General features: G+C 36.5%; 1 protein-coding gene across 3 annotated transcripts in view; it reads left to right on the plus strand.

The window, feature by feature from the left end:
• The window catches only part of PCSK5 (proprotein convertase subtilisin/kexin type 5), a 404,636-nt gene that overhangs the window by 206,384 nt on the left and 182,830 nt on the right, over window positions 1-15,422 (plus strand). For all 3 annotated transcript variants that reach the window (XM_074330572.1, XM_019736691.2, XM_019736690.2), the window contains exon 10: window positions 9,854-9,957. In XM_074330572.1, the coding sequence (XP_074186673.1) occupies window positions 9,854-9,957 (104 nt within the window). The remainder of the gene's footprint in view (window positions 1-9,853; window positions 9,958-15,422) is intronic.

Raw genomic sequence — 15,422 nt, forward strand, 5'->3', positions numbered from 1 at the left:
TCATTCTTTTTTATTTTTTATTTTTGTTCATTCTCAATGAGAAACTCTGGCTTTATAAACAGTGTGATACTGTTTCTTCTCCACTTAGCATCCAAGCACAGACCTACTCAGATCTGCCTTTGAAGGAGGTGGGATGATGGGCAAAACCCCCAGTCAATACCAAGATCTTAGAAAAGATCCCTCCAAAGTGAGTATGTTGGATGAGGACATGATCATTTCCTAACCTACGACCAAAACCGAACCTTGCCAGGCATTTCCTACAAGTATGGCTAACCTGATGCTCCCCTGTGTCCCCTCTAGCACAAGACAGTGGTAAAGTTCGTCAGAGCTAGGGCTCTGGAGTCAGACTGTCCATGGCCAATTTCAGCTCTTCTTCCGCATGTGACCCTGAGCAAGCTCATTAACCCTTCTGTGCTTTGGTGGTCCTGTTTTGATAGTAAAAGGAATAATAGTACCCATTTCACAGGATTGACATGAGAAATCAATTGAAATAATGAATATTAGAGTATTTTTCACAGTGTGCAGCACACAGTGAACCCTCAATAAGTGCTATCTAATGCTCTGTACTTTTAGAGATATTTCTTTTAGGAGTTGTGTTCAGTAGCAAGAAAGTGTGACTGGTGCAACAGGAAATCCACAAGTCAAGATGTTGGTTCAGAAGTTCAAAGCTAGCAAGTTCAAAGTCTACGTTACTCTCTTGATCTTTTCTTAATGGCTGCTGCAGTCCCAGCCCTCATATCCATATTTAGGTAAAAGGAGGAAGGAAAGAATGAAGGATGATTAGTCAATGCATATAGCAGGAAAGCAAAGGCTGTCTCAAAAATGCCCAGAAGTGTCCCACTTATGTTTTATTAGTCAGAACTCTGTTTCTTGTGTACCCCTCACGATCAGGAAGTCTGGGAAAACATGATTTTGATGTCCCAACATATATAGTAGGAGAGACAATGACAAATAAATTTCGAATGTATCCCCTATTTCCTGCCATAACCTCTGGGAGTTGAGACTCTGAAAACAGAACAGGAGAGATATCAGAGTTAATACTGGGCTGTCTTGAAAATAAAAAAGGAGTACCTGTCCAGTGGAGAATTATGTGCCTGCATTTTTTGCCCGTGAATATCTTGGATCTTTAATTCCAGAGACAGGGAAATAAGGCTGAGGTTTTTAGGGTTTTTTGTTACTTCCCACCCCCCCTTCTTTCCTTTAGGTGACAAGCCAGCTTTGTTTTCTTAATGTAAAGTATGGCAAAGTTAAAAATTAATTTTCTCATTCCAGTCATATCAGCCATAGGGTTATTTGAAATACCTACAAAAATTTTGTAATAGATTTCTGTTCATCTTAGTCAATCATTTCCTTAGTGTGTATGTTTATGCATAATTGTTTAAAATAATTTTTGTTCCTTATTCATGTCTAATTATTAGAAAGACTGCTAGGAGTTGACATAACAAACCAGGAGTTTCTAAAATAAACAGAATAATATTTACTTAAAATACTAGAATCCAAAATGCTTAGTGATTTTTCATTAAAGTTTAAAATGAAAATTGAACATTGAAAATCCTTGCTTAAAAAAGTATACTTTGATAAGCATATCATTTTAAGTGTTTGTATTTAACTATAAAAAAGAAAACTGTAAAGTAATTTAGAATAATAATAATAACAGAGATGCAAGCAACAATTTTTGCTGCCTGTCCAAGGGTTCAGCTATCTGCTTTTGAGGTGAAAACTATGCAAATCCCTGAACTGTGTAGAAGACTTTCAAAAACATTTCCGTCTGGCAGTTCACTGAAGCAAATAAGTATGTTCGAAGTCCTCGTTCTAATATTTGGTACTATAAAGAACTCCACTATCAAACCAAAGAACATTTCACCATCCTCTATATCACATCAATGACCAGCCATGGAGAGAGAAGATCTGCCCACAAATAGAGAGGATTTGTTACAATGGGTACAGACAGTTTCTTTCTCAGCCAGTCAGCTTTCCTTCTACACCACTGGTTCTTTAAAACCAATATTTTTGATAGATCTTAGTAGCATTATTGTTTCACTAAACAAAAATATATCAAGGTGTTTAAAATGCCATTTTGTTCATCTGTTACAGAAACTAAACAACATACTATTAAAATTTAGGAACATAGAAGAAAACTTATTTTAATTAAATAGAGATTCGCCAAAGGCTAGTATAAATTCAGAAAGTGGTCGAATTCTGAGATGATAGGTTGTTCATGTCAATAAATCATAATGACTGTTGTCTTTGGGAGCCTATGTTGTGCCAGGCACTTTATATCCATTACCTGAAATTCTTGCAACCACCACACAGAGTAAGTCTCCACATTTTAGCTGAGAAAGCTGAATCACAGGGAGGTTCAGTAAATAGCCCAGTGTTACCGAACTATTAGGTAGCCGGTCATGATTTACCTCAAGTCTTCCTGATTACCACATTTCCCCGAAAATAAGACCTAGCCAGAACATCAGCTCTAATGCATCTTTTGGAGCAAAAATTAATATTAGACCTGATCTTATTTTAATATAATAGAAGACCTGGTCTTATGTAAGACCGGGTCTTATAATGTAATATAATGTAATGTAATGTAATGTAATATAATATAATATAATATAATATAATATAATATAATATAATATAATATAATATAATATAATATAATATAATATAATACCGGGGCTTATATAATATAAGACTGGGTTGTTTATTAATTTTTGCTCCGAAAGATGCATTAGAGCTGATGGTCCAGCTAGGTCTTATTTTCAGAGAAACACGGTAACACACAATTTACACCATTCTTGTGTGATTAGAGGCTATGTTTATTATTGTGTTGAGAACAAATTTAAATTAAAAATGGAAATAATGGAGGTGACAATGTCTTCTTGCAGGATTCGGTCAGTTAGTTCAGAATTGCATATTTATTCATGCCAAGTGCTGGACAGCCTACAAAAAATTAGCAAAAAAAGGAACAATGTCCTCCATCTTCTTTCCCAGACTTGCGTTTCTCAGCTTGACTGGGATAAGCTTACAAAGGAAGCTCTCAGATTGTCACATTTTGCCTACTTCAAAAGATGGCAAAGGGTTTGGGGAGGGAAAATGAGGGTCAGATTTAGATTCTAGGATGTGGGTTGCATAAAGAGAGAGAAGCTTTTAGAGTGGCCAGAATTTATGGTCTCAGGGTAATACTGTTGGAGGGAATTGAGTGCACAGAATAACTGGTGGAAATTTTAATTATTGTGAATTGATGTCAATGCATGTGGTCTTAAGTTAGTGTACTTCTTCTGTCTGACCAGTCATCAGATTTGATTCCAAAAGAGTTTATGTGGCAAAGTGTTTCAAGGAAATAATTGTTGATCTTGCAAACAAAATATTACTAGTTTATAAGGCTGTTAAAACTTAATTGATGTCTTTTAGGTGTAATGACAAACCCTGCAGAGAAACCAGGGTTTATAAAGGAAAGAAGGCACTTCGATTTAAATGACAGAATTTTTCTTTGCAAATTAGGGGCTATCTTCTCTTAAGTCTGTTTAAGAGACCAAATTTCTGTACCTTTGGTTTATGTTAAATTCAGGGTACCAGTGATTGTTTTTCCAAGGGAGTGTAATAAAAATCTGATGTGCGTGTTCCTGAACCAATTTTTCTCTTTTATTTTATCTTCTCTGCTTTGGTTCAGGTGTGGATCGATCCTAAGTAGGTATCCAGGTGATACCAATAAAAGTCACATTTCTAAATCTGGAGGTATTAAATCTGTTTTCTAGAACTTTTCAATTTTAGGCCTGGAACTTTGGAATTAATGTAGAACACAAAACTAAACGAACACACTTCCGTTAGCAATATACTCTTGCTCGCATTGGGGCTGACAATCTGACAGTACTTTTGGGGTCTTCATTAACTGCCAAAAAGAAGATTGGTTTCCTTTGTTGGATGGTTGGTATTTTATTCCTGAATCATCATTGGCATGCACTGGCTGCAGTCAGAACAATGTTTTCACCAATCTCAGCAGGCTTTAAACACTTTCTGCCTCATCTTTGTTGCTCCAGCTCATAACCAGTTCTTTTCCCATAAACATTGACTTATTTAACATTTGTACAATGATAATAATTTTCTGGCTGCTTGTTCTCATTTCTGTGTTATACAGTTCTTAAGAAACATACAAGGTGTGATCAAACAGTATGGTGAATATTAAATAAAAAAAAATTATTACAGTAAAAGACACATTGCTATTAATCCCCATCAATGTATATTACAGTAAAAGACACATTGCTATTATTGCTTTGAACACACTTATCCCATCGTTCTTGCCACTTTCTGAAGCAGTTCTGGAAGTCCTCTTTCATGAGTGTCTTTAGTTGTGCTGTCGTGGCTTCCTTGTTGTCCTGAATCATTTTAACTTTGGGGAAGAGGCAGAAGTCTCACAGTGCCAGATCCAGTGACTAAGGACACACCATAATGTTTTTATTTGGCGGAAATTGCCATATACCAAAAGTGATGTGTGACACGGAGTGTTGTCATGATGGAGGATGATTTATGGTACACTTTAAAACACACCTCTCAACCTAGCTCACACCCGACTGACTGCACCAAACAAATCGAAACTTGTCACACACTTACTAAGGTTCCAGGCATCACTTCCTATATTGAAGATCCCTGCCTTTCTGTCGGATGGCACTCGGCAGCAGCATTCACCGTATTTTGTGATCACACAGTGGAAAGGCTTCATATCACACATCACTTCTGGTATACGGCAATTTCTGTCAAAAACATTACAGTGTGTCCTCATCCACCTTATTCATCGGATCTGGCACCGTAAGACTTCTGGCTCTTCCCCAAAGTCAAAATGACCATGAAAGGTAAACGTTTTGAATCGATTCAGGACATTGAGGCAGCCACGACAGCACAACTAAAGACATTCATGAAAGAGGACTTCCAGAACTGCTTCAAAAAGTGGCAAGAACAATCAGATGAGTGTGTTCCAAGTGAGAGGGGTATATATTGAGAGGGATTAATGGCAATATATCTTTTACTGTAATTTTTTTTTTAATTTAAACGTTCAACATATTTTTTTTTATCACATCTCATAAAAGGAGACTGGTTTTGTTGTTGATTTCTTGTTTAATATTTAAAGTTGGATTATTTGGCTGATTCCTGGTTCGTCGTGCAATTTCCTGGTGGGTTTGGTCCCCATAATTGCTCAACATCAAATAGATGGAGTCACTCATATTTGAAGAACATTGCCCTGTTTAGGAAACAGTTTTCATTATTGGGATTTCCTGTTGCTCCTGTTGTTTATAAATTCTCTTTCTGTACTAAGCTGTGTATATGTTGCCCTTTTTCTCAGTTTCCCCTTAAATGGTTATGATGATAAATCTATCTGAGGGTTGGGGAGAAGGTTAGTTCTTTTTTCATTTAATAAATGCAGGTGAGTGAGTCACTCAAGATTCAAAATTAGTCCTTATTTTTAAGGACCACAAAATACAGATTTATTTCAAACACATGTGCAAAATTATCTGGGAAAACTCTTGGGGAGAGAATTTTTTTTTAATTTAAGCACAAGAAGTTGCACTTAGAGGCCCAACAAGAAGCACTACACAGAATTTTTCTCTTGGGATATGTCCTACTTCTTCTAAATCTACTGTTGGGCCCATGAAATACTGTGCACTGCTGAGAACAAAAATGTAATACCAACACCAGGTAGTGATAGTGTCATTAATTATCCTGTTTTTGCAGCTGGAAACTAGAAATGTTTGGGATGAGATTCAGCTGGGATTCCCTGACTGGAGAAGAGTTACCTAACCAGGCTGTAAACCCCATCAAAGTGTGAGCATGTCAGGCAACATGACAAGTTCATAAAAATAGTGTTAAGAAAAAAATTGAATAATGCTATGACATTATAGAACTATGAAATATTATATTATAAACATAATATAATTTTCCTAGTTTTATATCTTTCTATCTTTGATAGTGTGCCCATGTTAGGCTTCTGGAATCTTAAAATGAAATTAAAACTCAAGAATCTCCTGTGCTGTGGTAAATAAATATCAGCCACATGTGTTCAGAGAGACAGTGAGGATACAAAAATTGTGTCACCATGAGGACATGATATGACACACCTGACTTCCTGATCCACTTGTCAAAGAATCACCTGACAAACCACTGTGTGTATATCCATTTTTACCTTTGTGGGTCTATCTGGAATTGGTGTTAATTAGTGATTGATAGCACACATTCTGCAGCCAAGTGCAGCCATTTGAATTATAGCTCTACCACTAACTACCTGCATGTACTTGAGTTACTGTGTGTAACTCAGCACCTCAATTATGTTATCTATGAAATATGTTATCTATAAAATGGGAGTAAAAATATTACCTATGCCATACAATTTTTCAGATGACACAATAATCATGTATATACAACATGCAGTGCCTGACCCTCGCCAAGTGCTTACTAAATGTTGGTTATTATTACAAGGCCATTAAAGGATGCAAAACTTCCTAACAGGAAAAGATTATATATACAGGACTCACCAGAAACTCATGTATATTTTATTGCCTTAAAAAGTCGTACATAGCTAGCCACATCTTGCAGGCATTTATAGATGCTACTGTTTTCGTGTATATTGTTATTTAAGGGTAATTGTCAATAATTCCAAGAAAAACCTGAGAGATGTGTGGCATAACTACGTGTGGTGTATTATGGGGCAATGGTCATGAGGCTCAGGGTTGAGCAAAACTACTCTTTTTCTCCAGGTTGGTTCGATTTTCAGCCTGTTGATTATTTCTTGCCCCCAAAGCTGTTGATCCTCAGTCTTCCTGTTCTTAGAGGTGAAAGGGGTCTTGGTTTTCAGGGGCCAGTGAAGTGTCGGTCCGGGGTATTTGGCAGAAAGGGTTATGTTTTAGGGAGTTCTAAACTACCATTGTGAACTGCAGAGCGCTAGCACAGGGCACTCAGTCTTCCTTCCTCTGCTTTCACACTGTGCATGGTTTCCCAGATGTCTAATAGTTTGCCTTCTTCACATTTACATCATCTTTGTCAGGATAAATACCAATGGACCATAAAATGTGAATGAGACTTCGTCACCAATAAAAGTTCTCTCAGGATACTAGCAAATTCACCTATAGCTGTTTCCTGATCTCATTTGTTATCCTCCTACAGGTAGAAAAACCACTGGTTCAAAATCCACTGGTTTCCCATATTCCCATTTTATTTTGGTGAAAATCAGGAAATTTTGAAAAATTATTTCTGAACTTGTACATTATCAAACGTCAGAGTAAAATTATCCGAATGCCTCCTTTCCATGTGTAATTCTAATTTCCTGAAGCTAATTTCTTCCTTCTAATTACAAGCACTCCAAGAAGAACTAGTTTTTGTAACTCAGCATGAGAGCAGCTAACTTATTTTTTCAGGCTGAGTTGAATGCAGGAGGCTTCCCAAATCTACCTGAATACAACTGCTTAAGGTAAAAAATAAATGTTCCCTGTTTTGTTACTATTATTATATTTTCGTGCTAAGGTTCCCAATAGTCAAAACCTTGCCCTTGATATTTCTGAAGGAATCTTGCCCCCGCATGATAGGTAACATGGGAAACTTGTTTCTCTTCTTTTTTCTTTTCCCCAAAGGGTAAGATTTAAAATATGGAAGTTTTAACTGTGTGTTAAATGTTATTTTTAAATCACTAGGTTGATTTAGAGATATTTATCAAATCCCAGTATACTTTTTTGGTATCTTGCCATTTGCTCATGAAAAAAACATTTTTCCAGGATTCTGTTTTACCATAAGTAAGTGGCTGGATGTCTTTCCAGACTGAGCTGCTGTTGTTGTTGTTGTTGTTGTTGCTGTTGCTTTTGTCCCTCATTCAATAACTACACTGGGAAAGAGAAGGAGAGTAGCATCACATCTCAGGCAGAGCTAGAACATCTTATATTGAGACTAACATTCAGAATTACCCCTTGGCTCATTTCCTAATTTTCCTCACAGTAGTGCACTGAGTCTACTGGATTATTATGTGGATTCAGTATCAGGCAGCGAAGGGCCACATCATGCTATTTGTTTTAGAAGCAAAACTTCCTGCCTCCTGGGATCTATCTTTCATCAAAATTTTGTGCCTTATTAGGTTCTATGTTGGTTTCTAATGAATGTTGTATCAAAACAAAACAAAAATGATTATGATTTCATTGTTCTTATATTTAAAAAATTTACGTGGTTGGGTTTTCATTTCCTTAGTGTTAAGTACTTTTGTTAATGAAACCTTACGAAATAGTCAAGATCCAATCTTGCCCCCTCTGAAAACTTTAAAAATGAGAGTAATAACTCCCCTTTCATTTTTAACCTGAGATCATAACAACTAAGTATCAGAACTCTATAGTACTATAAATGTCTCCATTTTCAACCACCAAGTAGGATGTACAGCTTGTAATTTTGCAAAACTTTGCTCATAATTTTTTACTATCTACCACTTCTTCATGGCTTAGTATGTGCAAGGAACTACGTGAAGTACTTAGTAGTGCTTTGATTCATTCAATACAATGAGGTAAAGTAGATATTAGCATCTGTAATTTAAGTGGGGAAACTGATTTTTGAGAAGTCAATTTCACATAGGTAGAAAATGAAAGGGCTGGAATCTGATCACTGGGCCCCTTCTCATTAGATGACCATCCATAAAAACATGTATATAGTGATTGTGATGGGGGAAATGTAGTATAAAGTGAAGCAATGTGCAACTCCATCATTGAAAATTAGCTTCAATTAAGATAGGTACCAGGTTCTCCCTCTGCCTAGAAGATGCCAGTGTCAATCCATGAGCATATGTCAGGACATAGAGATGACCACATGGCCCATCACACTTCAAGGAAGGTAGTGAGTTATTGTCTCCCCTCCCCCAAATTTTGACCCATCCTTTGCAAATACCCTTCTAAAATTAATGTGGCAAACAAGAAAAGAAAATCACTACACAAGCTGTGTGGTAATTGCCATTTCTTCGTTAAGAAAAAGATTGTCACACCTCACATTCAAAACTAAACTCAATAAGTATCCTGATTAGAATTTCATGAATGCACTGATACAAATGCCTTCCGGTATATGCATATACTTTAAAAAAGAACAAAAGTCTGTGTATATGTATTTGGATTTGTTTTCTGTGTTTTGATTAACATTGCAGTTCTCCTGTGAAAGTATCGCCTGTTCAATAGTTTTGTTGTGCTCTTCAGAGCTAACAGCCACAAGAAATAGATTCCCAATAATTTAAAATAATAACTATTTATTGCAAATCAAGAATACACCCGTAGCTGTGTTTACCTTGGAGGCCAGCTTTGGGTCCTGTACAATATTCTCTTCTTTTATGAAACTGAAAATGGGGATTCGGTTTTAGTTGAGACTTTTTCCATATACTCCACACACATGTAGAATGTTAAACATTACTAAGTTCTTTGTTAAATTACAAATCAATTGCCTGTCTATACAGCTGAACAAGGAATGTTCCAGAGGACTTCAGTTTTGACTTTAGCTTATTGTAACTTTCTGAGGATGATGCAAGCTCTTACACAAAGGGCCCAAATTGGGAGCCATTTTGTTAAGGAAACTGGAAACCCACACCCTTTTAAAACCTAAATTACATTGACTAATATCATACTATTTCTTAAATTTAAGGTTACATTTTCTGCCTCCCTCAGACTAATGTCCCTTCTCCATGTTGAGAACAAGAGCGGCATTTGGCATTTGTTTATCTCAAACCCAAATCGCTGACCCTTTGTTTTTAGTACTTTGCCATTTTGCTTTCGCTTTTTTAATTTGCTTGTGACTCTCTGCTTCCCCCATCTTTTTTTTTTTTTGGTACAATGATTCTTACCTTGTCTTTCCCCAGTCCGTTTCTGACCTGGAGAGACGTGCAGCATGTTATTGTCAGGACTTCCCGTGCAGGACATTTGAACGCTAATGACTGGAAAACCAATGCTGCTGGTTTTAAGGGTGAGAATTTCTTTCATATTCTGTCACAGGCAAAATATTTTTATTTTTTCCCCCCATTTTAAATGGAGAGCAGGAAATAGAACCTCTCAAAAGAAACTTTAAATTTTCTGCTGTCACACAAAGAACTTGATCTTTTAGTAAATAAAAGGCAGATTCTTTTTTTTTAATTAAAGCAATACATATAAGGCAGATTTCCTTGGCTTCCCACAGCATGTCAGTTTCTTAAAAGACAACCGACTTCCAACTATAGTCGACCTATGGGGCTCCTAATTAGTTTATTTGCTGCTATTGATTATCTGAGTGCTATTTGTAACAATGTAGTTAAAAATTTCTCATCTTCTATAGTGATTACCTTTACTTAAATAATACCTGTTTATTGTTTACTTGAGTGTATCACTGTTAGTTTCCAGGCCATGCTCTCTATACATTTTGGTTTGTTTTTTTTTAACTTCCACGAACAGAAAAACAGGCATACTTTTAAGACATTACTTTATATAAATTAAAAGTTCTTATGAAGCTTTATAATGTACAGTCTTTAAAATTGTGCATAATATTTAAGTGCTGACTATTTTTCCCATGATTGATAGAGATTATAGTTTCCTCAAATTGTCTAACTGTAGCCATTTTGTTTGTTGTCATTCATAATATATGTTATAATAAAAAGAAAATAATTATATAAAACAGATGTCCTAAAGTTTAGTATGTTTACTCAGGTTTCAGATGATCTAAATTTTTATCCATTAATTTAAGTTACAACAAAAATTCCCTTCTGTCTTATCTGCAGACTTAAATTTACTCCCAAATAATCTTAGTATCATTACATATTCCTATGAATGAAAAATGACATCTCATAGCATAGAGAATATCTACTTGAAAATTGAGGTTCTGGTCTTCAGATCATTGGTTATATCAAATCATTTAATTTTTCTGGGCCTCAACTTAAACATTTTAGATGCTGAATAATATTATCTACATATGATATCTTACATATGATTTTAATATATCTTTAGTGAATTATACTCAATGTGTGCAGATATTCATCTGGGAATATAAAATGTAATTTAAAAAATTATTTGCAAAAAGCTTATTATAGTCTCATGCTTAGCAAAAACCTATAAATATACCAGGTAACCAATACCATATAAAATAGTTTTTGATTAACATCTTCACCAAAAGACTTCCCTCCATTTTTAGAACAAGAATATCCCTCTGCTTTTGAGTATTATCAAATTCCTTTCCATGCACATAAACTATCTAACACAGCAGTGTTCAATAAACTTTTAATCTGAAGAGTTGTAAATACTTGTCGAGATCACATTTTCTGAAGCCCGAATCAAGACACTAGGTCCCAAAATAGTAATTGTTACGTGTGGCACGAAAAATATATTTGAAATTTCAGTTGTTCTAGAAAATCCAGGACGTAATTTGCTGTATGTATGTTTCAGTTTGATTAGCTTCCACTTGTTCCCAACTCCCACTATATAAATCCATGAGGCTGGAGGGTGGGGCTTGAGGGAAAGAAGGGACCAAAACATAACCTGGGCTGGTTCAACGCTGCAATGAACTTCGTAGCAGAAGGTTCACAGACTAAGTACATTGACCTCCATGAAGCTGAGGAATCAACTTTAGACCAAATAAAAGTCCTAGTTTTACTTACTCCTTTTTGGCAACTTAGAAAGAGCAAATGGTTCTAATAAAAAACACAGCTCTTCTGAAAACCTCTGTTGGTTTTGGAGAGGGGGAAACAGAGGATTTAGACTAAGTCGCCAGATCCAAACCTGATTCTGAAGGGGGCTGCACACTGCTTCTGGCAAGGAGGAAAGAGCATTTTACTATTGCACGTGGCAATATTTAGTATAATATTTCACTTTTCTCTTAGATTGCTGCCAAGAGTAACAATTAAAGTTCCCTTTTTCATAGATGAATTACCCTGAACAGTTTGGACTCCCAGTGGAATTGTTTTGTAATTTTGTTGATGGCAAGCCCCATATTTTATCTAAACATGATCATAATAAGAAGAATTTTTTAAAAAATGAAAATTTCTTTCCTACTCTAAGCATTACCATTCCCTCCCCAGTGTCCCACAAATAAAAGTGATTAAGGCAAAGGCTAGCAGTAGAAGCAACGTGCTTTGGGGAAGGAGAGAATGCAGGTCACTGGGACTGGAGAAAGATGGGCTTTTTATGAAATAAGAACTGAACGAACAAAAAATAGTGAATTCTTGGAAGAGGTTCATGCAGTGATTGCTCAGCAAGAGCCCGTATTTTAAATTAGGGCAACTGGCTTTTGCAGGCCTTCCTTAGCAGGAACACATGGCCAAACATTTCTCCTTAGACAGAAGAAAACAGAAGTTGCCTGCAAACAGAAGCATGTGGCCACTGGTGCTCACCCTCTTCCCATGCAACTTGGTTCTAATGCTGAGTGGGATGAATGCATGAAATGGATTTGAAAATACTTGTGCTTCCCTGGGCTTGTTTTTGCGTCCTAATGTTGAGCAATTTAACTTGTTTGAAGAGTGTTTTATTAAAAAAATAAATAAATAAAAAAGAATAATTTCCCAAATTGCTTGGTAGGTACTCTCCTGTAATGGGAAGGTCAGTATCATCATCAGGATTTCCTTCTCATCAGGTAAAGCAGAAGCAGCTCAGAGTAGCAACCAATCAGGTTTGGGGTCTCGCCATCCATTAACTTAAGAGCCTTAACTTCAGAGAAGCTAACTAACGTCCTAAAGAACAATCTCTCACCAAATCCTGCCAAGTCCATTCCACACAAAGTTCTTAACATTTCTTCAGACGTACCCGTATTCAGTACATCCTAGTCAGAGAACACAGCCAGATGATCTAGACCAGGGGTGTCCAAACTGCGGCCTGTGGGCCAACTGCGGCCCGCGATCCATTTTTTATTGGCCCGCAGCAAATTCCAAAAATATATTTAGTTTACTTAAATAAACCAGGTGAGGCAATACGTACTTCACCTCGAGTGAGTGGCCCGGCTGTTTGTGTATTTTACTGCATATGGCCCTTGGTGAAAACTGTTGAAAAAAGTTTGAACGCCCCTGATCTAGACTGATGTGGGTCTCTCCTCAAGGCAGACTTGCTCCTCTCTTACCCACATGTGTCATGGACCTGGGAAACGGAAGAGATTCCCTCCAGACGCAGCTACTGGCTTCCTGTTGACGAGCATAGACAGGTTCCTATTCAGGGTAGGAGGTTGGCCTTGAAAAAGCGAGGAGTGTGTCTCTCTGAAGATTCATCTACATCTTTCTCTAAGCATGGGATTACCTGGAGTTGCATAGGATGAGCTGGGTGCAGAGAACTTCCTTCTGCTTTCGCTGTGCTCTTGTTACAGTAGCACTCTATAAATGATCCTGTAGTGACATTAGTTCACAGTGAAGGGAGCCCTGAAGATGAAAGCCACTCATCAACATTTTTGTGCTAATGGTACCTTCATTTTTAACAATTTTAATTGAACTAAGATCATTCTATCCTGCTGCTTCATAAGTAATAATAATCATCTGTTATAGTTAAGATGTCATTTGAAGATTTGTTTTTCAAAATAAACATAGACCAATGAATACATACCCATGGAAACTGACTAAACATTGTTCATGTTGTGAATAATCCTAGCTGAATTTCAGACACTGTTTGACTTTAAAACTTCCTCCAGAGATAATTTCTTTAAAAATAAGTGGAGTAAATATCACCCACCTATCAAAGAATCTAATTGAGATTAAGTATGAGAATAAGAAAGTATTTGTATGAGACCAAATGAACAGAAGTGATAGTCGCCACTAGAGAACTAAAATGCAAATTCCAATATTTTGCTAGTGACCAACATCTGCAATGCCAGGAGATGACTTTGGCATTAAGTTGTTTGGTGTGTTTTTTGAGTTTTGTTTATTTATTTATTTTTTCCAGTATTATTCTTTCTCTCTTGATCTCTTTCCTTTCTTCTTATGAAAAGCCTTCTTTGTTTATTTCTGTTCTCTTTTTTTGAATATTCCCTCGTGCTCCTTAAAATGTACAAATCAGCTGTAGAATCAAGGGATTTTGTCATCTGGGTGGTTTTCTTTGTGGAATTTAATTTATGTGGTATCTTCATTTACTCACAAATATTTTCTGAGCACCTTCCGCATGCCAACCGAACACATGTTGAAGTGCACCCAAAAAGTGGAAGGAAATGTCAGAGGTCCCATTGCATTGCCTGATCTGATCTGGCCATGGTATGATTGACATACAGAAACCGAAATTTACACTGCACCTTTATGTCCCCTTCAGTCAAGCCCAAATGATCTGCCAAATCATGTTAAGTGTCGCTGATAGTTTTCTCATCATGTAAAATGCAGCCTAACCACAGAAGGCATCTAACGTAGAGACTATCTATTGTGGCGTGTAATGTGCATTTTGACCAGCTCTGTTTGTGTATATTGGATATGTGGACCATAGAGCCATGCTGAGGACTTTCATTCTGCATTCTTCTGGAATCCATGGCTGGTATCATTTCAGGAAGAATTTAGCTCTTTGTTATAATATCCTCCCTTCTTTCTACTGCTTTAATCGGAGGCACCTGTCAATCTACCACCCCATCTCCCCCAAGTACCTGGGCTGTGTGGGCTGACTTTTCCCCCAAGTCCTTATCTCTGGTTTAACAGGTACAGTTATAATTATAATTTAATGCATGCCACATCGGTGCTTTAGTTTTTTGTGTGTTTTTTCGAAGTGTCTGTGTTTGGATTATATGACTGTATACAGTTAAACTCTCTTAAATCTAGGAACAGGAATAGACATCAGATAATAAATTAGGACCTTCTGTCATCTTTACTAGGCGAAAGAATGAAAAAAATGTCATTGAAAATCAAAAATGACAACTAAGTGAGCGAGGTTACCACGCCTTCCATTTCACTGCCCTCCCAGACTATGTAAGTCTCTTTTTTTCTACCAGCATGTTGCTGAAACCTTCCCATCCCCACTGACTCTTTCTTTGACCACAACTAAACTACTACATTTTTTGTTTTTTTAATTTCTAACTGATTTCCCACCATGGGGAAAACAATTGACAGTCTAACATGACTTCTTAGCCTCCAAGGTCTTAACTTTTAATAACCTTTATTACTTTTAATTGCCATCATTTTATTTCCACTGGTAGGGCTGGTAATTTTAAGATGTTCCAATATATTTTTAATACCTACTTGTCTTGCTTTCAGTTTGTAACATTTATTAAAAGAATTAGAAGTGCTGAAACCATTAAAGCATGCCATGTGTTGAACTGAAATTAAAGGTTTTGAAATGTGGTTGGGTTTTTTGGTTGGTTGGTTGGTTGGTTGGTTGGTTGGTTGGTTGGTTTTTGTTTGTTTGGATTTTTTTGAGGGTATAAAGTGATATCTGGTGTGTTACTGTTTGAAAGGGTAAATCTGTATTTTACTTTATTATTTCACAGTACAAATAATATTTCATCTATGCTACCTA

Source organism: Rhinolophus sinicus, linkage group LG04, assembly GCF_036562045.2.
Source record: "Rhinolophus sinicus isolate RSC01 linkage group LG04, ASM3656204v1, whole genome shotgun sequence".
In the NCBI taxonomy this organism is placed as follows: Eukaryota; Metazoa; Chordata; class Mammalia; order Chiroptera; family Rhinolophidae; genus Rhinolophus; species Rhinolophus sinicus.